The sequence below is a fragment of the Trichomycterus rosablanca genome, chromosome 20, assembly GCF_030014385.1.
Source record: "Trichomycterus rosablanca isolate fTriRos1 chromosome 20, fTriRos1.hap1, whole genome shotgun sequence".
Classification (NCBI taxonomy): domain Eukaryota; kingdom Metazoa; phylum Chordata; class Actinopteri; order Siluriformes; family Trichomycteridae; genus Trichomycterus; species Trichomycterus rosablanca.
Genome location: NC_086007.1, coordinates 27945241 through 27968117, shown reverse-complemented (window position 1 = coordinate 27968117; position 22877 = coordinate 27945241). Strand labels below are relative to the sequence as shown.

Below are 22877 nucleotides of genomic sequence, written 5' to 3'. Positions count from 1 at the left end.
AGAGATACCGATAGTCATGGTATCAAACTTTTCATGTGCTGGAATGTAAGCAGAATTATGCTTTAAGTGTGTGTGAAGTTAAAATTTAGACTGAATATATTGCAAGTAATTGAGGGTTAAGGCCCTTGCTCAGGAGTCCCAGTAGCAACTTGCTAGTGATGGGACTTGTACCAGCAACCTTATGATCAACAGTCCAGTACTTTAACCACTGAGCTACCACCAACCCTGTAACCTGTACAGTATTTACAAAGATGGACAATTCAGTCAAATATCAAGTCCTTACCCTTAACACATACACTATAGGGTCAAAAGTATTTGGACACCTGACTGTGAGCTTATCGTATGTCCTGTTTAAAAAACAAACTGTATTAAAACAAATCGACCCCTCTGTGTGATCTCTTTAGCTAGAACAACAGCCGTAGCTTTAAAGCTTCTTTCAAGCCCGTTCAGTACAATGTGTTTAAAAAAAAATACAAGCGAATAAAAAAAAAAATCTAAATGCTTTTCTGATCACAGACTTCATGAAACGACTTTGATTCCAGACGTCTGTCTGACCCTCCGCCCCTGGACTGTCATCTGACCCTGCTAGACGTTACTCAGGAACAGAACTGGTCGTTTCCTCTGAAGTCTGGACTTTTGCAGAAGTGAAAGATCACGTCCGTTCAGCTCGTTTTACCGTAAAAAAATGACGTGGCTAAAAAGATGTGGCTAATATGATGCAACAAGGGTGCAGTGGGTGGTGCTGTCACCTTACAGCCTAAAGGGCCTGGTCTTGATTCCCTTGCTGTGTGGAGTTTGCATGTTCTCCCTGTGTGTATGTGTGGGTTTCCCCCCACAAGTGACCCCTACTGTCTGGTTGTGTTCCTCTGGACGGCTTCAGACATGTCAGAGGATACGTGTTCTAGTCCGAGGTTCTCCTTGGCCAGCATGCACACTGTTGACAGTGCACTGGGCTGGGGGAGAACTGGACACGTCTTAATAACTTGTTGGTTAAAACTGGTTCTAAAATCCCATCTGAGAGGATTCTACATCCATCCATCCATCCATCCATCATGTCTGTTGAAAGTTCTTCATTGATGGAACGTGAACAAATTCGCTCCTCAAATGCCAGGAATGTGAGATCTGGATTGACGTCCGGCTTGACCTCTGACCCTTTGCTCTCACCCCCAGTGCAAGCCCAGCCGAGAGCCGTGATTGGTGATTGTGAAACTTCCTTCCTGTGATTGGGTGATACGGCCTGCACGGACCACGGAGAGATGCGTGACCTTTAACCTTGACGCACGGTCCGGTCAGAATGGAGCATTAAAAATTATGTGACATCAGATAAAATATTTCACACACACACACTCACTAGTGGACAACATGAAGACAGCCGATGACACAAATACACAAATATTGAAATTCAAGACTTTCAAGCAACAGCTGTCCCCTCTAACACTAACACACACACACACACACACACACTTGTGGCTCTAGGTGTTTCTCTTTCCTTTGTTTCTCAAGCACTCCTAATTGGCCACACGCTGAGTATTGTGCCCAATGGGCTGCTGTGCTGGCGTTCCTCTGTGTGTTTGTGTGTCAGCGGTGTGTGTGTGTGTGTGTGTGTGTGTGTGTGTGTGCGCGCTGTTCAGTGCATCTCAGACTCTGGGTGTCCAGTCCAGAGAAGTTTCTTGGTAGACTCATTGCGTTACGTTTGGATGTACAATTCAAGAAAAGTTCAGAACTGGAAAACATAAGGACGGAGAACCGGTCAGAGGAGACGAGTGAGGTGAGAAGGTTTTGTGTTTTATTTTGTAAGTGTGTGTGCATATAAAGAATTTTTAATGGACCTGTGTGCGTATAGATCTATACATGTATAGAAGTGTGTGTGTGTGTTGTTGATGAAGCTCACAATATGATGCACTGAGAGTCTAAAAGACGTTTATTTAGGTGTTTTTAAACATGTTTATTTCTATTCAAAATGTAAAACTTGGTGTAAAGCACAGCTATACTTTATCTAAGTTACAGTGAAGGTGTAGGGTGGCGCAGCCATCTATTACACTAACTCACTACTGCTGACATTCGGGTTCAAATCTCAGTGGTGTTATCGGCCATTCGGGCATCTAAACAGACACGGTTGACTATCTGTCTAGGGAATGTGGCCAAAGTCCTGTAATCAAAGGTCCTTTTTGCTGTAAGGTGCCACCCAAGCTTGATCTCCAAACATAATAACAGGAGGCGCTCACATGGCACAGCGGTAAAACACACTAGCACATCACATAACAGCATGTACAGTCAGTCAGGGGCACTTAAACAGGGTAGAAATTTTGCTAACTGACTTGATGGGAAGGTGAAGATTTTAAAATGTACTGGACTGTTTTTATGATGCTTTTATGACGGTTTACGGAAATCACACAGCTGTATGCTTGATTTTACACACTTGCTTGCGATGGTAGTGGCTAAAATGATGTGTGCAAATCCACTAGCATGACAACTTAAAACTGTTATCTCTGGACTAGTCATGAGGTTATTGGTTCAAGCACCACCACTGAGCCCTTGAATGAAAACCTTAACCCTCAGTTGCAACGTAAACCTAGGTCTGTTGGATGGCAAACTTGTAACTGTAAATAAAATGTACTAACTTTTTATAGAATGTAAACTGTAAATGTGCATCATGCAGTGACTGATTTCTTGTTTGTCCAACAAACTCTCACTAAATAAAACCATAAATTTAGGACCTGATTTGGTTCCCTTGAATGATGTGTGTGGTAATTAATCAGAATAATGGCCCTTTATTTCCTTAATAATATTATTTACCACCACGAGATTTGGACCCAAAGTGCAAATTTGAATTCAATGTGTGAGGGAGAGTTTGTGTTACTTTAGGGCTTAAGTGAATCAGCCTGAGCCGAATTCAGATTCAGGACGGAGGAATGAATACAGGATGCTCTGCCCACCGAGGTATAGCAGTAGGGTGTCCATATGTCGGGTTTTAGGGCGGACAGACCGGTTCTTTATCTGTCCATCCTCAGTCCCATGCAATGCCTGGACGAACACATATTTGTCCTCCTTTGGAAGTGAACCGGACACTTGTAACGATCATAATTAATTTTACTGTCGTTGGATTACGAACACGTCAGAAGAAACGACCGGTATTTGATTGGTTTAAAGCCGCCACTTTCTGTAAGGACGTCCACCACTTTATTGTGGAACGTCTGGCCCTGAAACGCTGGTTTATTACCAAGTTTAATAACCGTCACGCTGTCGACACACCAAAACCAAAACCAGCATCCAGCTCTGAGTGTCGCTCTGCACCGACTCATTTAGAAGATCCAGGAAAGATGAATTTCAGAATTTTTGTACTGAAGTTTCACAAGTCGACTCTAAATGTGCAGATTTTATACTTCGTTTGCTTGCATCAGTTATATTAATTGAGGTTTTAGTTTTGTGTGCTGTAGACACGATCCTGACTACCCACGGTCATGCCCTCCTTATTGGGGTTGTGAAAGTGGCCACCCTATATAGCAGTAATAGTTTAGAAACTCGATTCTCCTGCCTACATTTCTGCACACTGACATTTAATACTAAAAAGCACAAAGTACTCCGATTCACTAAAGTGATTTATGTGTTTTTAACACTAAATAAGCGACCAGGCTTCCTGTAACCAGACAACACTGAATGTAAACACGTCTGTGTTGAGTGTGATCGGTTAATGAATGTGATTCAAGTTTCACTAAATCAAGGTGAACGTGAACACTCCCCCAATCTCCTCAGCAGCACTGCTCACGTTTAAAATTAATTCTGAGATTCTTTTAGTTTAATACAGAATTGTTCACAAGAGTTTCTCTTTATTTCTCTCTTTTCTTTTATATATCGCTCGCATACCGGCTCAGTCATCGATATTCAAAGACTTAGCATCGCGTTGTTGTAAACTCGGGCTAATATAGTGCAGGTTCAGGTGTTGTGAATGCGCGTTAATGAGCGCGGTGATTCATGGGAAATGTAGTTCTTTCTAATTCCGCTCACCCCTTTATACTTTCCTACATTTTTTTAGGAAAGAAAACAAACAATATATCATTGTAAAATTACAGATAAATAAATGCTACATTTATTTGCACAGCTAAAGTTGTAATTCTGATGCAATAAGACGCTACAGTCTATCTATTCAATCTATTATTCGCATTCTGATCATGTCCATGATAAAATACTGTGGGAAACCAAGTATTCACTCACTTTTGCATAATGGAGATCTGTGCCTGGCTCCCTAGACGTTTTGAGACCATCTGAGAGATCAACTGGCTTCCTTCAAATAGAAATCTGTTCACTCGCCATACTGCGTTTTGCTCAGGCGTCCAGCGTTTGTGTTCTTTACATTAAAGTATGTGCAGTATGTACATTAGACTTTGATACAGAAGGTTTTGAAATGGGGGCCCTGTTATTAACCTTACCTCACAGAACTCACCTGTACAGCTGTGATTATGATTGGCATGTCAAATTCAAGCTACTTTTTGTCCACTACCTGTATGGTTGTGCCATCTCAGAATAGTTACTGACCAGGATGCTGTAGTACAATGTGAGAACTCTCTGTGCGCGATACAGATCTCCATATGAACCTGCGCAGGTGAACAGAAGCGGTCGGTACTGCACACGTGTCAGAGTTACGACCCTCCTCGGTCAGGAGTGGAGTTCTGCAGCAGTAGATGTGAAATACCATCAAGGAATCTAACTGCTTCATCCTAGTCTGGGTCAGAACGGTTCTGGCACCTCATACAGCGGATGCAGTGTAGAAATGCATCCTGGGTAGCAGGTGAAAATGTCACTGTAACCTGTAAAACTGTACTAAGCTTTATTATATATTACATAAATATATCACTACACACTCATGCAGAAAGCAGCGTTTAGCTGAACAAACACGTCTGAACTCACAAGCACAAAGATCACTGAACCACACACACACACACACACACACACACACATGCATTGCATATGCATCATCACACACACTTTAGCACTCATTAATATAGAACACACACTTGCATACAGCAGCACATGCACAGACACACTCATGCACTAACACTCATGTCCAGCCTGTTAGACCTTTTATTCTGTCTAGTTAGTTCTTCTGGTTTTTTCGAGTTTAGTCATATCCAATTTCCTGATGGTATTTCTTCTCTACTGCTGCAAACCTCCATTCCTGACCGAGAAGGGTCATGACTAATACACCCCCCCTTCCACCTATGTGCAGCACCGACCACTTCTTTTCACCAGCACCAGGCGGGTTCATACGGAGATCTGTATTGCGCATGGAGAGTCACACACCCATCTCCAATATCCCCCATCTTCAAACTCGGGAGATTGAGATGTCAGCTCTGGTGTGCTGCTTGGGTTTTTTGGAATTCACACGGATGCTTCAGGAACCAGAACCTGCTGCTTGCTTTCAAGAACTCATTGTGTCATCCAGACCCTTCTAACTGCTTCTGGTGTATCTTTCTTCTGCATCCTAAAACCCAAAACCTGCTGCTTCTGATTTTAAATATTTTGTGCATTCTAGAATTTAATACTTGTGCATAACAGAACACTAAAGTAGTGCTCATGTTTTGGAACATCTTGTGCATTCTGTTCTGGATCCCAAAACCTCTTCTTGCGTTCTTTGGCATTCACACAGGTGCTTCAGGACCCAGAATGTGGTGCTTGCTTTCAAGAACTCATTGTGTCATCCAGAACATTCTAACTGCTTTTGGTGTCTATTGATTCATCCTGCGTCCCAAAACCCAAAACCTGCTGCTTTTGTTCATGCTTCAGAATTTCTTGTGCATTCTGGAATTCAATGCTTGTGCTCTAAAGCTCACTACTGCTCATGTTCTGGAGCTTAGTGGGTTTTGCCAGAACCTTCATCTGCTGCTCATGTTCCGGAACATCGTGTGCGTTCTGTTCTCGATCCCAAAACCTCTGCTTGTGTTCTTTGGCATTTAAACGGCTGCTTCTGTTGTTGAATACAGTAATTGTGCATTTCAGGACCCAGAACGTGGTGCTTGCTTTCAAGAACTCATTCTACCCTTCTAACTGCTTCTGGTGTTCCAGGATTCCATCTGCATTCCAAAACCCAAAACCTGCTGCTCATGTTTATGCTTTAGAATTTCTTGTGCATTCTGGGATTCCATGCTTGTGCTCTAAAGCTTACTGAGTTCACTAAAGTACTGCTCGTGTTCTGGAGCTCAGTGTGTTTTCCAGAACCTTCGTCTTCTGCTCGTGTTCTGGATCATCTTGTGCGTTCTGTTCTCGATCCCAGGACCGCTGCTCGTGTTCTGGAATCTCAGGCCCGGTTTTAAGCAGCAGGTCTGTGCTGGCGAGTCGAGAGTGACGCGTGGAAAAAAGAAATGAAGAAAAAAACCAGTGAAACGGGTGACCCTGCTCCTCGGCATCTGTCAGACACACGCAGCTGAGCTAATGTTTACCCCAGTTGCCCGCTGGGCCATACCGCATGGAACTCGCTTAGCGTGGAAAAATCAGAGCAGAAATGAATGTGAAGGCCTCAGTGACAGGAGGATGGAGAATGATTCCATCTACACACTTACAGCCTTTTTGTAGATCTGCTGTTTACACAATGTTCCTCATTTTTATTGATTCTATGTTAGATTCCACACGTTTATATTATGGTTATAAGCGGTGAGGGTGGAGGAGGAGGAATTGCTCGTGTCTGAGAGACTGAGAGACGCTTATAGTCCGGATTTAGCTCCGTCTGATTTCCACCCTTTTGGAGGCTTAAAGAAGCTTTAAGGGGAAGAAGATTTTCATGTGATGATGATGTGAAAGCACCAGCGCATCAGTGGCTACGAGCTCGACCAAAAACATTTTTTGCTGACGGCATTAAGAAGTTGGTACGACGCTGGAAAAATGCATTGGAAGGTGGAAACTGGTAAATGGAATGATGGTTGGAATCTCCAGTAGTGCTATCGACCGATCAGGCATTTACATTTACGGCATTTAGCAGACGCCTTTATCCAAAGCGACTTACATTAAAATATACAGTCTGACCAATTGAGGGTTAAGGGCCTTGCTCAAGGGCCCAACAGCAGCAACCTGGCAGTGTTGGGGCTTGAACCAGCAACCTTTTGATTACTGGACCAGTTAATGACTAGGCTATGGCTTGCCGATCAGGCATGTATATACAGACATGATCAGCTATATTGGATCGGCTAAAGGAGTGGCGTCATGTCCAGGGTGTGTTACTGCACTGGGGCCAGTGTGTGTGTGTGTACATGTGTGTGTGTGTACATGTGTGTGTGTGTGTACATGTGTGTGTGCATGTGTGTGTGTGTGTGTGTGTGTGTGTGTGTACATGTGTGTGTGCGTGTGTGTGTGTGTGTGTGTGTGTACATGTGTGTGTGCATGTGTGTGTGTGTGTGTGTGTGTGTGTGTGTGTGTGTGTGTACATGTGTGTGTGCGTGTGTGTGTGTGTGTGTGTGTACATGTGTGTGTGCATGTGTGTGTGTGTGTGTGTGTGTGTGTGTGAGCTCCCTCCTCAGGGTCAGAACAAAACTTTGTAACAGTCCCTTCAGAGCAGGAGAAGGTGAAGGCCATAAAATCCGACCGTCCAATCTCAGGTGATCCAAAATGTGACACATTTAACTACCAGTCCCTTCTCTTCGGTCAGTGGGAGAGGAAGTGGGCGGGGCGGGGCCGTCACCCTCGGCCTCGTCCAATTAGAAAGGCCAGATTGGGTGAAAAGTGACTTGATTGTTTGAACAGAGATACAGAGACTCACAGAAAATGAGAGAGAAACTGAGAGTTCATCCTTATAAAGACGGGACAGAGGGACGGAAAGGTCAGACTGAGTCCCGGCACTGATACACACCGACACACACCGAGAAACACCGACCAACACCGAGACACTTCGGCCTGCTGAAGGTATTTCTACACTGACATCATCTCACACACTTCTGCTCATAAAAGTCCAGACTGTAGATCTACTAGAATTAAATGTTTATGAAATCAGGAGGTTTTAATGTTCTGAATATTAATCATTCACACAGCTACATGTTTTAGAGTGTCTAAATGATCTAAAATTTATATTATTATTATTATTATTTATTGTAAAGGAATCATTATTATTAGGTTTTCCAGTTCTTTGCTGTTTTTCTTTTCATTTTGACATGAACTGAAGCAGTTTTAGAAACACAGAGCAGGAATTATGTGAGTTCATTATCAGCTCAGTAAACTACAGCGCTTCCTGACACGTTTCTGTCTATTTAACCCAAAACAGCGAGAGTTTGTTGAGTGAAACTAATAAAGATGATCAGATAAACGATATGATTAATGATCGTTTTAATTCTAATAACATGATGACATGATCAAACTACATTTACATCTTCAGTATTTAACAGACGCTTTTATCCAAAGTGACGTACAGTACAGTGACAGTTTTCAGTCTTGCTCAAGGATCCAACAGCAACAGTGGCGGGGCTTAAACCAGCATCCTTTTGATTACTAGTTTACTAGGCTACAGCTGCCTACTTTAACTAATGCTGAAAGTTAAGTTAAGTGATGTACTGTGCCTGTGAGGAGCACGAGGCAGAATTGTTGTGGAATCTCCAACCTGCCCAACCGTTGCTGAATCAGTGTGAAATGAAATAAAATTGGACATCAGCTGATCAACACACCAACGGAAAGTTTCTGCATAAACAGACTTTAAATAACCCATCAAAGCTTCAGGAAACTTCTACCACATACGACACAAAACATGACATTAAATAGCTAAAATGCAAAAATAAATAAATAAATAAATAAATAGTATTTATTCATGAATACAAAGTTTGGACACAATCTAATTTACAAACTAGGCTAAATAACTTTTTTTACAATCATTATTATTAATATTGGTGTTGTTGTTATTACAACTATTATTATCATTATTATTGTTATTATTAGTAGTATCATTATTATTATTATTATTATTATTATTAGCCTAGTGTTTAAGATATTGGACTAGTAATCAGAATGTTGCTGGTTCAAACTCCACCAATGCCAGGTTACCATCGTTGGGCTCTTGAGAAAGGCCCTTAACCCTAAATTGCAGCACACACACTTTACATAACACACACACACACACACCTGCACGCTGTCCCTTCCCAGCAGTCAAGGCTCTCTGGTTCTTGCCTCAGGGCATCATGGGATTTTTTCGCTGTGTGATTGGGGAGAGGGTTCAAAAGAGAAAGACTAACAGGATGTAAAAGAAAAGAGAGAAAGACGTGAAGAATGTGAAAGGGATGGACAGACAGGAGGACAGACAGACAGACGGGGGGTAACTGTGGCTCATGACTGATTTTGCTCCCATGCTATTATTTATTATCATTCATACTTTGATGTATTCTCTATGATGTGTGTGTGATGTTTAAATGAGATGAGGTGTGTTGTGTATGTGCAGTTTAAAATATTTCCAGTATAATAACCAGTTAAAATTCTAACATTTTTACAGCATCATGGTTTAGTTTAACTGTAGCACCAGCTTAATTTAACATTTACATTTAAAGGACTTTTATTTTATGGCAGTCCTGGGATCATAATGACTTCTTAATGAGTTGGTTTTCTGGCAATATGACAAGAATATACTGGGTTATCCATTAGACCTTGGGAAATAGACCACTGTTCCCTGTTTCATGTACTTTGGACAAAGAAGTTAACCTTGCATTGAGCATTTAGTCACAGAAAAAGAACAGCAGACACATTTATCCAAAGCGACTTACAGTACTGTGACAATATACAGTCTAAGCAATTGAGGGTTAAGGGCCTTGCTCAAGGGCCCAACAGCAGCAACCTGGCAGTGGTTGGGCTTGAACCAGCGACCTTCTGATTACTAGTCCAGTACCTTAACTAAATGTCCTAAAAATGAGAAGCTATGATCAGATTTCTGGATGTATAGGATGTGTGTGTGTGTGTGTGTGTGTGTATGTGTGTGTGTGTGTGTGTGTGTGTGTGTGTGTGTGTGTGTGTGTGTGTGTGTACTGTTTATGTGTTGCACGTATAAGATCCATCATGAGATCTTCACATGATGTTTAGGAGCTCAATAAAGCTTTTCACAGGAACATTGACCATACAGCGGACGTGAGGCCGCCCATGTGTGGCCTTGTAACTGCCCTCCTTTTTAAATGATTGGATATTTGCACATCTTCACAGAGAGATGCTCTCACACACCTCCCATCTACTTTCTACTGTAACAGAGTGAAATTATATTTATATTTAATTAATATATTTCATATTTAACAGGATTTGTGCATGTTTGCTCTCAGGTAAGTTACTGTAGAAATAAATAATTATTATATTTTAATTCTCTTGTTATTATCTTGGCTTGGATTGTGTAGTTATTAGTGTTTCTGTTGACTCTGCTGACTGTTTCATATTGATCTAATTCTGTAATTATATTAATTCATTCATTCAGTGTTTGTTTTACCACCACTTTATCCTGGTCAGGGACACAGTGGGTCTAATTAATTCAGCAAAAGGCAGGAAACACCCCAGACAGGTCGCCAGTTCGTCACACACACATACACACACACTTAGTAGCTCCATTTGTCCTGACAGCATAACTTTAGACTTAGCACCCGGAGGAAACCCACACAGACACAGGGAGAACATGCAAACTCCACACAGAAATGATCAGGGAATCGAACCAAGAACCTTCACCAATACTTGTAGATAAAAAGGAAAGATTCACATTTGAAAGATTCTGTGAAGGAAAATTTGATGTTCTGATGATTTGAAATGCAGCAAAACAATTCTTATTAATTCATTTGTTTTTATTTCAGATTAATTCGTCGTGATTATTATTTTTATCAGTTCTAACAACCGTGTGTGTTCTATTTTTCTTTCTTCATCAATTTTCTCCAGAAACTTTAAAAGCGGATTTATTTTATTGTGATTCATGTGATCTATGATTTTATTTCTGAAATGTGCTTCGTAAAGATCTACCGGTCAGTATTTATGTTTTACTTAGAAATATCTGGACACAATGAATCCGAAATGTCCTGACTGGCCCTGCGTTCCTCCAGTGGAAGCGTGTTCGTCATGTCTCATGTTTAAATGTTTCTCTTCATTACTGCTGCATTATAAAGTTCAGACTGACCGTTAGAACCCTGCAGGTTCAGGATCTGCACCTTCAGAACCGATCACATCTGCAGTGTTTGCACTTTGGTGCCTAATTAGTGCAGAGAAAAACAAAAGAGAGGATTAAACTCCATTCTACACACACACACACACACACACAGTGTGAAACATCACTAATTAAATCACCTGGTGAGTGGAGTTCCATCTGACCTGAAAATAAGAGCTGATGTTCCTAATTCCATCACGCCTTAACAACTTTTCTCTGAACCTTAGAGTTAAAGTTCAGCTGCTCAGCGACTGTAGCACATTTTTTCACTTAATGTGTGCACTGATCGGATTATACTGTAACTGTGGGGAACTTTACCCTGTAAATATAATATATAACAAAGCGTGAGAAAGGGACGTGAACTCAAACCCTGAAAAATAAAAAATGGGGGGTGTAGAGGGTTCTATAATGACATTTCATTCCTCAGCTGTGTGGTACAATCAGTTAACTGTCTGCAGCTGGTGACTTCTCTGTGCCCATATATACAGGGCTACTTCAGCAGTACCAGTTTGCGCCAGGATCAAAAAGAAAACTCAAACTCTCACTTTCTGAGTGGAAATGTGTCTGTTTTTATCCACTATTATTAGAAGCTGCAGGAACATGGGTTATACTGTCTGCCCACAGCCAAGCAAGCTTCATATTGCCATGGGAAGTGTTCTATGTGTTTTTTAACTGGTTCAGTCAAACTAGCACAGAGAAGTCAGCAGTTTTCATCAGTCACGGCTGGTATGGCCCCAATGGTGGCATCTCATAATCTTTGACTCTGTTATCTTTTTAGATCAAATAATCATCTTCATTACCCCCTGCCCTCCCCTTCGCCATGGCAACATGCAGCTCCGCACCTCTCATGAAGACCAAACCTCGGCAGCGGCTGGTCAGCAAGGACGGGCGCAGTCTGATGCGGGGCACCGCAGCCAGCAGATGGGAGACGTGTACTGGGGCGTTCAGGGACATGTGGGGGGCATGGCTCTCCCTGCGCTGGCGCTGGGTGGTTCTGGCATTCTGCGGTTCATTTCTCGTTCACTGGCTCCTTTTTGCCGTGTTGTGGTACGCGCTGGCACGCGCCAACGGCGATTTGGGCGTCGACCACGACAACCCGCCTCCTGGGCACACACTGTGCGTTAAATATGTCACGGGGTTCACCGCTGCTTTCTCATTCGCCCTGGAGACCCAGCTGACCATCGGCTATGGGACCATGTACCCCAACGCTGACTGCCCTACTGCCATCGCTCTCCTCGCCCTGCAGATGCTCCTGGGGCTCATGCTCGAGGCCTTCATCACTGGTAAACATCATCATCCTCGCATCACACTGTTCAATCAAGACACACAGGGATGAATAACTTATCTCTTTGTGAGGTCTATCAGTATGGAGGAAACCATAAACAGTAGAATTAATAATACAAAAGAACCTCAGATGTTGTGAAGGATACAAGAATATATTAAAGACATTAAACACCAGAGCTCAGTTCAGTCCATTACAAAGAATTAGAGAGAATATGAAACTACAGCCTCACTGCCTAGGTTTGGTCACAAGTCTTGCTGTTTGCAGTATCATGTTGACTGAAGGATATCACTTTCAGCTGAGATTACAGACAGTGGAAGTATATCAGTGGTATCATTGGTAATCAATAAACTAGTTCCTAAAAACAGTCGGCCTTGTTTACATTATTAACTGCATCCTTCATCTAATAAACAGTGTAATCAGCCCCTCCATTAGGAGGTGAACCTGACAGTGCGCTCTCAGCTCCGGTCCCAAGGGTTACATTTTCAGCATTTAGGAGACACTTTTATCCAGAGCAACTGTGACAGTATATTGTCTAAGCAATTGAGGATTAAGGGTTTTGCTCAAAGGCCCAACAGTGGCAACCTGGCTTTAGTGGGGCTTGAACCCCTGACCTTTTAATTACTAGTCGAGTACCTAGTCATATTAGCCTGTACTTTACACTGTATCACTCATATTACTGTATACCACATATTTCTTGATATTTTATCCTTTTTACATATCTAGTTTGTCTCAGTAATGTGAGTTTTTTCTTAATTTTCATTATCTGTCTCTCAGGTGCCTTTGTGGCTAAATTCTCTCGCCCGCAAAAGCGCTGCAGCGGGATCTTGTTCAGCCCTAAAGCAGTGGTGTGTGAGGTGGAAGGTGAGCGACGTCTGATGTTTCGTGTGTGCAATCTCCTCTCCAGGCCACTGGTTGATGTTTGTCTGAGCGCCGTGCTTTACGAGGTACAGGAAGACCAGACCATCCACCAAACTGGCCTGGATTTCCTGTTGGATGGACTGGGAGCACGACCATGCCCCCTTTTCCAGTCACCGTTAACCTTTTTCCACCCTTTGACCCCAGAAAGCCCTCTTAGCCGTGTCATGTCACCTTCAGGCCAGTCGCAGTTCGAGTTGGTAGTTTTCCTTTCCGCGTCTCAAGAGGGCACTGGATCAGCCTACCAGAAGAGGACGTCGTACCTGGCTGACGAGATTCAATACGGCCGCCGTTTTACCAAGACAACCGTTCTTCATGGCAAGCGGCGGAATAGCATAGAGGCCATGCGCTATTTTGACACACATGCTTGTCCGCTCATGATACCCAACACGTACACCAACTCTCGAGACAAGGAGTGTGTGGTACAGATCAACGGTGACGGTAGTGATGCCATGGAGTAGCTGTAGGTGTTTCCGTGTGTTCTTTTTCTATTCCTCATACAATCAGTGCACACAAAAGGGCATTTCACTCAACAAGCATCTCAGAATGTGTAAATATCACTCCATGGAAAGACGCGTTTGCTATTTAGTAGATGATATTCACTTAAAATTTCTGACTGGAGGCTAATCACTAGGTCAGGGTTTCTCATCTCCAGTCCCGAAAGTGTTCTCAAGTCCCAATGCTAATTATCAAGCCCTCCATGAGTTGGACTAAGTTTGGTGAAATGCTTAAAACTTTGCAGGACAGTGGGCATTCAGGACTGGACTTAAGAATCCCTGCACTTAATAAGACCTGACTGGATGCTAATCACTTAGCACTGACTTTGTTCACAGTCAGTACCAAACCAGATGCAAAGTGATAAGTAGACCCAACTGAATATGAATAAATAATTAACTAGACAGGCTCATCCCAAACCTTTTAATATATGTTTCATGTAAATGCTGCTTTGCAACATCAGCTTTTTGTCGTGACAGCTCATTTCACATGCTAATTTTGCAAAGTATACTCAAGCCTACGCAGCTGTCATGATGGCAAAACGACAGCATTACATGACATGCCGGGTCATGTTGTGATGCTCGGTGTGATAAGCGTGGGCACTAAACTGTTATTTCATGGCAATAAATCATCATGTACTGAATACTGAATGCTACAAACCAGCAAAAAAATGTCACTGGATGCTAACGGCAAGCTAAAACCCTTGTTAGCTAATTATTTATCATTTTATTGCTCTTTGCTGCTGATTCACACACTTTCTGATTTTTTAATAAGAAGATGAGAATAATAATGACTTTTTAGTACACAGTGAGGATACAAAGCTAAATCAGTAATGTTTTATTTCCTGCTACAGTCAAAGTTCTGGGATCAAACTCTACAAGAACAAAACATATCAGCGTCTTTTGTTTGCAAGCTCAGAAATACCAAAGCTGACTGATAATGGATTTAGAAATAAGACAATCAAGTGAGTAAACATGAAGAAAACACTAAAGTGTCAGTGACTAGATTTAAGTCCATCTTGCATTATCAGGACTTTTACTGGATCAATTAAAAAGACAGATGAGAAATGATATGGACATTTACTGAAGTTTGGTCAAAATGATAATCTAAACTGCTGAGAGAACTATGCAACACTACTGTCTATAGGTACCAAGTGATTATGGTACTATAAGCAAAATATTAACCTGTATGTATGTATATTTAACTTTATATTTAACTCATACTAAACTTGGGTTAGCTTAACGCTTGAGAAAAAGGATCAAATTTTTCCTAAAGGTTTAAAATGTAGTTTGGTGCTTGCTTGGCCTCAATGGCTTTCCATAACACACCAGAGCCAAAAAGTAATACAATTATTAACGATGTAAACTTTTAGAATTTATAAATGTACTTTCTTAAAATTCGACCCCAGCATGAGCAGTGCACATTGTTACAGTGCTATACATGACATCTAAGTGTCCTTATTGGGCGTGTTTATTATTAATAAATGCGTTAGTATCTGAAAGCGATAAAATACTTGAAATGCAACAGCTTTGATACAATAATAAGTTAGAAAGTGAAATATAAATAAGCCAGTTGTTAGGATGAATCTTTTAGTTCAAAAGGTCCTGAAGAAAGCAGTCGGGAAGTCCAGAAAGTACTCTTTAAAACACTTTATTAAGTGTAAAAATGATCTGTGAATATATATCAGAGCTAAGCCGACCGGCGCGCCTTTCTCCTGCAGTCTAGACACACAACCACGTAAGAAAGAGACCGAGCCTCTCTCCCCGCCGGTTTTTAAACTCAGCTAGGCTCCTCCTCCTTTACTGCTGGTGGAGCCAATGAAGTGTGCTAACAAGCCCCGGGCTCTGCCTCCCCCCCTCGGTAGGAGTCAGGGAGGGAGCCTAGCCGGCGCCATGTTGGACAAAAGACCATGCGGCCTGGATGTCGTAAAGTTTGGAAAATGCCGTAAAACTTCCCATATTAAATGTACGTTTTTATGTTCCGAAAAACCTAACACAGTTTATTATTTTTTTATGTCATGGTGTGTATCCTAATAATTAGCATTGTTGCGATGATAGCTTTGTGTAATCTACCAGAATGCTAATATTGCTACACGAAGCTAAGTGCTTGAGCGTCCATGCTAATAGTTCTTTAAACTTTTTGACCAGATTAGTTTGTAAAAAAGAAAACATGACCGATTCTCTTAAGTGGAAAATCCTTTAAATTAGATCTAAAATTAAGTTTAAGTGAAAAGCTAAAAGCACAGGAAACTTTTCCACAAGTTTGGTCGAGTGTTAAGCATAATCTGCACCCAGGCTAAATCTGAATGATTATCCTGCTATAGTCGCACACTGTGTAAATACTGATGTTTTCAACTATAGAGAATTATATTATTATTATTATTATAATTATTATTATTGTTGTTATTATTATTATTATAGTACTTATATTATGTGAGTCTTTGCTCTAAACTATTTTATGAGCAGAGGGAAATCTGTATTTTTCTTTCCTAAATAATCAATCTAATATATTACTGTAAATTAGAAACCACTGATCTTTGTATTGATATTGATATTGATTCTGGGATGTGTGTACATGTGTACAAGTTCTGATTGTCCATATCAAACACAAAAAGAAAACATTTTAAACACTGACTACTGTGTTTAAATCAAACTGTATTAAAGGGCCATTATAATATGTAAAAAGTGCCATCGTTTTGTAACATATAACAGTAAAAATCAATAAAAATGTTGTTTAAAAAATACTTTGACTAAACGTTTGTTTCAGGGTATAAATTGTTTTGAGGGTTTAGTGTTGTGTCGTTTGGTTGGGAGGGTTTAATTACCTGTAATAAACAGAGCTGTGGTGTTAACTAGTGTGAATGAGAATTTTAAATAAACTGAACTTACATACAGGATCATTTTAATTGCTCACCTTACATTGACAATGAGCTTTTAAGTATGTGCTTTGATTTAACACCTTGCCAATGTTAATGCTTTTGCAACAGTGTTATTTGTCCTCTCACTTCTATAACATGTTCTGAGCTATATGGCATCTTTAAAGTTTCTATACATCAGTTCACATATACTGTAGGACGCCAGTGTCTTTGCAACGTCATTTTTCCAATTTTGTCCTTAATGGCTTTTCACAATGCAGCCCAATTAGTATTTGTTTATAACTTATTTTGGTATTTGCTACTATAAACTTTTCAGTTATAAAGAATAAAATATGTACAACATATCAGAAGGGGCATTTCACTACAGTGTTGTTTCTGGTTGGTAATCTTGACCAGACTTCCAGTCCATGCTGCTGAAAAGCATCCCCAAAACATGATGGTACCACTTCTGTATTTTACAGTTGGTGTGGTGTTACCTGGATGATCCCGCTTTTGCCGTGTCAGTCCACATTTTGTCGTGTTGCTGATTCATTCTTGTAGCTCTTTAATAATGAGCCAGAGCAGTCGCTGGTGTCACAGTATCTATTCAATCTATCTAAACAATCCCGGCTTGTAGTTCATTGACCTAGGAAATGTTGATGTAGGTTCTTTTTTAACCTTCCCCAATGATATCTGCTTAGCAAAATATTACACTTACAAGGGTGTACTTGTTTAACGATAAACTTTAACAAAGCATGAGTAGTGTAGAAGGTTACAAACAAATAAGGATAAAGTAATAAGTGCCCTTATATATCATGTCCCCTCATTTCTAATTTAAAAAAATAACCTAATAATTTTAACTTCACAGATTTATGAATGTTACATCTAAATAAATGTATTTATAATTTACTATGATTGTTACTTACTAAATTACTCTCTTATATTATACATCTGTTTAAAAAATAGAATGACTACCAAAAAATAAAATAGGAAGCTCACATCATGAGGCCCGGTCACACCTAAAACTTGTGGGAGTGATTACGCTCAGACTGGGAGATTTTACTCAGAAATGATTTCAGCCATTTAGATTCTAACAATTTTCAATGTAATTTTGGTTTTGCAAGCTTCATAAATCCAATTCAACTTTTCAAACGTACTTGGGGGACCAAATCAGTTCAGAAGTTTGCTATGTTGGAAGTGTTAGCAAGGTATCATCTCCTCGTAAACAATAAAAACCATAAAATCATAAAATACATGTACACACTGGAATCATCTTCTCCAGCGTCCTGACTGACTGCAAACCATGTGTTAGTCAGGTTGAGTAATATTATATTTAGTTGATCACTCATTTAGTTGATCAACTGTTTATAAATGTGAAGCACTGAGCCTTTGGAGGTTCAAAAATGCTGCTAGTGGTAGCAGCAAAGTTGCAGCTCTAAAATAAACATTAATTCAAATAAATGTCGTTCTGCACACAGAATTTTGCATACAAAAACTGGTGTGACCGGGCCGTTAAAGCTGTGTGTGCGTGCGTGAGAGCTACGTTAGGTACAGTTACAGTGATGAGCTTTAGCATCTATCAACAGGAGGTACAGTGTGTGTGTGTGTGTGTGTGTGTGTGTGTGTGTGTGTGTGTGTTCAGGAGCAGAATGCAGACTGCAGTTCTTTGAATGCAGCACGTCGTTGTTTTCGTTCCTCCTCCATCTTCTCCTTCTCCTCTTTCTCTTCACGGAGCTCGGCCTCAAACTTACTGCGTACAGACAGAGCCTGAGCCTGAAACACACACACACACACACACACACATTAAGAATTATACATACATTATGCACACACATGCAAACACATTACATATTATATATAACATGTTAGCGCTAACAGCTCATTAAAGCTGTTGAATTTACATGGCCTCCTGATTCCTCATTAGTGATCATGATTGACTAAAGCTGTTGACTTCTCTTTTTCCATAAAAATAGGTTTAGGTTGTTCAAACCCTTAACAGATACATGGAACAGTGGTCTCTTTGCAAAGAAAAAATATAAAGACACATGTATTGAAATGACCACTAGGGGGAGCTAACTGCTAAGGCTAAACCGCAGTAAATCATTACTGAGCAGGACAAAGGACAGTCCATCACACACACACACACACACACACACACACACAAGGACATTAACATGCACACCTTGGCCTCGAAGAAGTCCCGCGCCCCCTTTACGCCCTCGTTGGACACGTTAATCTCGGAGAGCCGAGCGAGAGCCATGAGAGGGTCGTCATCCTCCAGCTCCCCTGCTGCAGCTCTCCGAAAAATCAGCAGGAACTGAAAGACAAACAGACAATTAGCATTGACTTAGCACACAACAGCATTGCACCATTTTAGTATTTTGGGTACCAAACTGAAAACCACCTGAATAATCAGCTACACAAAATGTACAGGTGAATTTCTGTGACGTTTTGATTTGCTCGTACTGAAGTTCTATCGTTTAATAAGTAACATGGCCTCCTGATTCCTCATTAGTTGGTTATCACTGACTGAGGCTGTTGACTTCTATTTGTCCATATAAATAGGGCTACTTTGGTCAAACCCTTAACAGAATATATGGAACAGTGGTCGCTTTGCCAAGGTCAGAAAGAAATCCCAAACTCTCACTTCATGCTAAAAGGAAATTTGTCCACATAACTGAGTAATTCAGGAACCACTGGAGCAGGTCTGCTGTACTGGAACAGGTAGACTTCATCAATGTCCACAGTCGAGCAAACTTCACATCAGTGTGGATTTAGAATTTAGAGGCTTCTGCTTCTGCTTCTTCTTTCTGAGCTCAGAGCGATGTGAAGCTTGCTTGACCGTGTTAAACTTAATTAAAATGACACTTAAATATGTGATTTAAACATCAAGTGTACATATTTAATCTTTCCTTAATAATTATAGACAGATCTGGGAGAGATTGTTGGTACTTCTGGTGTTTGTTCCTTCACACTGAGCATTTTTATGTGAATAGTAAGATCATCTGTCTGTGAGCTGAAGCTGAGGCGTGAGTAGATTTCCTGAATCATTCGGTGTGACAAATTCACAACAACAGAGGAATCAATCAAATTAAATACTTGATCACGCTGCTGTGTAACCTTTTGTTATTGCTTGTGATGAATCAGACTGTTGAAATGTCATGGACGTGTGTGTGTGTGTGTGTGTGTGTGTGAGATCTGATACGGACGGAATGCTTTAATCAGTCGAGACTGAGTGGCATCCTAAACACAACAGAGTCTCTGTGCTCCGCACACAGTCGCCCTCATCACCTGTCGAGGGGTGTGTGTGCGCCCTTTGTCCTCACAATACAGGACGCCTAGTTACTTTTAGGTTTGAACCCTCCTGCACATCGATGTTGTGTGTTTGCTTTATTTTACCCCTTAACCAACTGAACTGATGATTACCGCTTATGCTGGACGGGACCCGCTGCTTGTTGCTATAGCAGCAACGTGAAAACATGATGTAAAGCTAAACGTTTACTAAGTACTTCTTCACATACACATACACATACACATACACATACATGCTCATATACACACACACCTCCCGGTAGCTGAGCTTGCCGTCGTAGTCCTCGTCCACCTCGCGGATCATGTTTTTCAGGCCGATGTGAGTCTGAGGAGCTCCGAGCTTCTCCATCATCATCTTCAGCTCCATTAAGTCGATGTAACCGTCCTTACCCGAGTCGAACCTGCAAACACACACACACACACACACAGTTACAGAACGTTCACACTGAAACAGCAACCATCCTAAAGGAACCATCCCATAATAATCCTCCCTGATGCTCCTTATTTTGTGGTCCAGTGTTGGTACGTTGTTTTGGCTTTTAGGTGGAAAATAAAATGACATGAAATTGCCTACAATACAGTGTGTGTGTGAGAGAGAGAGAATGTGTGTGTGTGTGTGTGTGTGAGAATGTGTGTGTGTGTGTGTGTGTGTGTGTGTTAAAATTAATGAGAATGATGATGTGAGAGAAAAAGGGAGATGAGGAGAATTGGAATGCTGAAGGAGGGTGAGGTTGGCATGTCAACACATACTGCGTGCCAGATGCATTCCAGCACAACACACACACACACATACACAAAGACACACACAAAGACACACACAAAGACACACACAAAGACACACACACACATTCTCTCTCACACACACACACACACACACACACACACACACACACACTACTCCATAAACATGATGAGAGGAGAATGAAAGTGACCACAGAAACACAAAAGAGCTAAAAGAGGAGGAATCTGGGGCAGTGTGTGTGTGTGTGTGTGTGTGTGTGTGTGTGTGTGTGTGTGTGTGTGTGTGTGTGTGTGTGTGTGTGTGTGTGTGAATGCTGGGATTGTTTTGAGTGTCCGAGACCTTTTTTCATTCAGTCTGTGACGTTTTTTGATCTATTAAAAACGTTTATTTTATGGCGGGTCTGTTTCCATCAGTCATGTGACCTCTGTGTCTGTCCGTCCTGCTTAAAAAGGCGTGGTCTTTTTTTTACCTGCCAGGACCATTAAAGGAGGCGTGGCCTCAGTGCCGGTCAGTCATAGTGTGTGTTCCAATTATTCAGTCCCACTCGTGTATGTAAACTTTTGACCTGAGCTGTATTTTCTCTCTCTGTTTCTAGGTCTCTCGGCCTTGTTCTCTCGCTCTCTCTTTCTCAGCGCAGCAAAAGGGGCCACTGTGCACCCCCCCAGCCCCCCAGGCATCCAACAATGACCTCCTTGTGTGTGTGTGTGTGTGTGTGTGTGAGAGAGAGAGTGTGTGTGTGAGTGTGTATGTTGTGTGTATGTATCTGACAGAACAGCGCACTGTATCTATAAATCTGTGATGAACTATAAATACAAAATAATAACAGAAAGCAAAAGATAAAAAAGGAATCTGACTTTAATGTGATAAGAACAATTAAAACTAAATTACATCAAAATAAAACTAATTTATTTTTGTTAGCAGTTATTGACGTGGCTGCTTGTGTGGCGCAGCTCTGAACTATGCTAAAGTAAAGCCCACTGAGACCAGGGGTTTGAATCCCAGCAGCACAAGTGGCCAGTCGGGCATCTACACAAGCATGATTGGCTATGTCTAAGGGGGCGGTGGCAGGGTTAGGGTCAGGACAGCCGAGCCGGTCCCAAGCCCGGATAGAAACAGGAGGGTTGCTTCAAATATCAGGACTAAAAACGGTGCCAAATCAGATACACGGACCTGAACAACAACAACAGTTTGCAAGAATGAGGCAACTAAGAGAGTTCCAATGAGGCCAAATATTGGGACTCTTAACTAATAAATAGCAGCAAATGAGTGAAAACCAACTGACGGGAACCAACGGCACCGAGTCGCTCCGAACGAACCAAAGCCACAAAACAACAACATCATTACATTTACAGCATTTAGCGTACACCTTTATCCAAAGCGACTTACAGTACTGTGACAGCATATTGTATAAGCAATTAAGGGTTAAGGGCCTCGCTCAAGGGCCCAACAGTGACAACCTGGCAGTGGTGGGGCTTGAACCAGCAACCTTTTGATTACTAGTGCAGTACCTTAGGCTACAGCTGTCCCCGTTTCCTAAAAAGCAAGAAATGTAATTAATTGTGGGCCACCGAATGATTCACTTAGGTGTTTGGCATGTTCTCTCTGTCATGCCAGTAAATAGACTGGGTGAGCGTATGGTGAATCAGTGCCCTGTCCAGAATGTATGCGGGCACAAAATGTTCCTCGATCAGGTCAGGTGGGTTACTGAAGATGAAATGAATGCACGCGCGGTCGCCGCTCACCTTTTGAACATCTCCTCCATCTGTTTGATCTGCTTGCGGCTGAACTCTTTGAACTCGGTGTAGGGGTTGAACACTTTCATCTGGCCCGCTCGCGCGCCGCCGCCGATCTCGAGCCTGCGGTTCAGCTTGTGCGCGAGCTCGGTCGTGGCGTCGCCGTTAGCGCAGGCCGGCTCCTCGCGCGCATCCTCCACCCGCGGCTCCGCGCGCATCCCCGCGTCCTGCTCCTCCGGCCGCGCCTCGGTCACGCGCGGGCTCCCCGGTGCGCTCGCGACCCGCTCGGTGGCGTCCCGTCTGCGCTGCAGCATCTGCGTGAGCTCGTGTGATTGCATCGCTCCGGTACCGCACGATCCTCACGATCCGGTCCGTCTGTGCAGCGGGGGAAGAGGAACGATGGGCGGGGCCTCACG

General features: G+C 41.9%; 2 protein-coding genes across 4 annotated transcripts; one reads left to right on the top strand and one right to left on the bottom strand.

The window, feature by feature from the left end:
• The first annotated feature begins 1705 nt into the window (after positions 1-1705).
• On the top strand, positions 1706-14664 carry kcnj13 (potassium inwardly rectifying channel subfamily J member 13). 3 transcript variants are annotated; one of them, XM_063016857.1, is made up of 3 exons: positions 1706-1768; positions 11904-12408; positions 13185-14664. In XM_063016857.1, exons 2-3 carry the CDS (start codon positions 11946-11948, stop codon positions 13784-13786), a joined length of 1065 nt encoding a protein of 354 aa, XP_062872927.1. In that variant the 5' UTR covers positions 1706-1768; positions 11904-11945; the 3' UTR covers positions 13787-14664. The 3 variants fall into 3 exon arrangements, with proteins under 3 accessions (XP_062872927.1, XP_062872925.1, XP_062872926.1); XM_063016855.1 differs by lacking the exon at positions 1706-1768 and adding an exon at positions 7790-7887; XM_063016856.1 differs by lacking the exon at positions 1706-1768 and having other exon boundaries at positions 11811-12408.
• Positions 14665-17399: 2735 nt separating this feature from the next.
• On the bottom strand, positions 17400-22850 carry efhd1 (EF-hand domain family, member D1). Its single transcript, XM_063016657.1, has 4 exons — positions 22471-22850; positions 20240-20387; positions 18857-18991; positions 17400-18447 (listed from the first exon to the last, which is right to left on the bottom strand). Exons 1-4 carry the CDS (start codon positions 22797-22799, stop codon positions 18313-18315), a joined length of 747 nt encoding a protein of 248 aa, XP_062872727.1. The 5' UTR covers positions 22800-22850; the 3' UTR covers positions 17400-18312.
• Between the last annotated feature and the right edge of the window lie 27 nt (positions 22851-22877).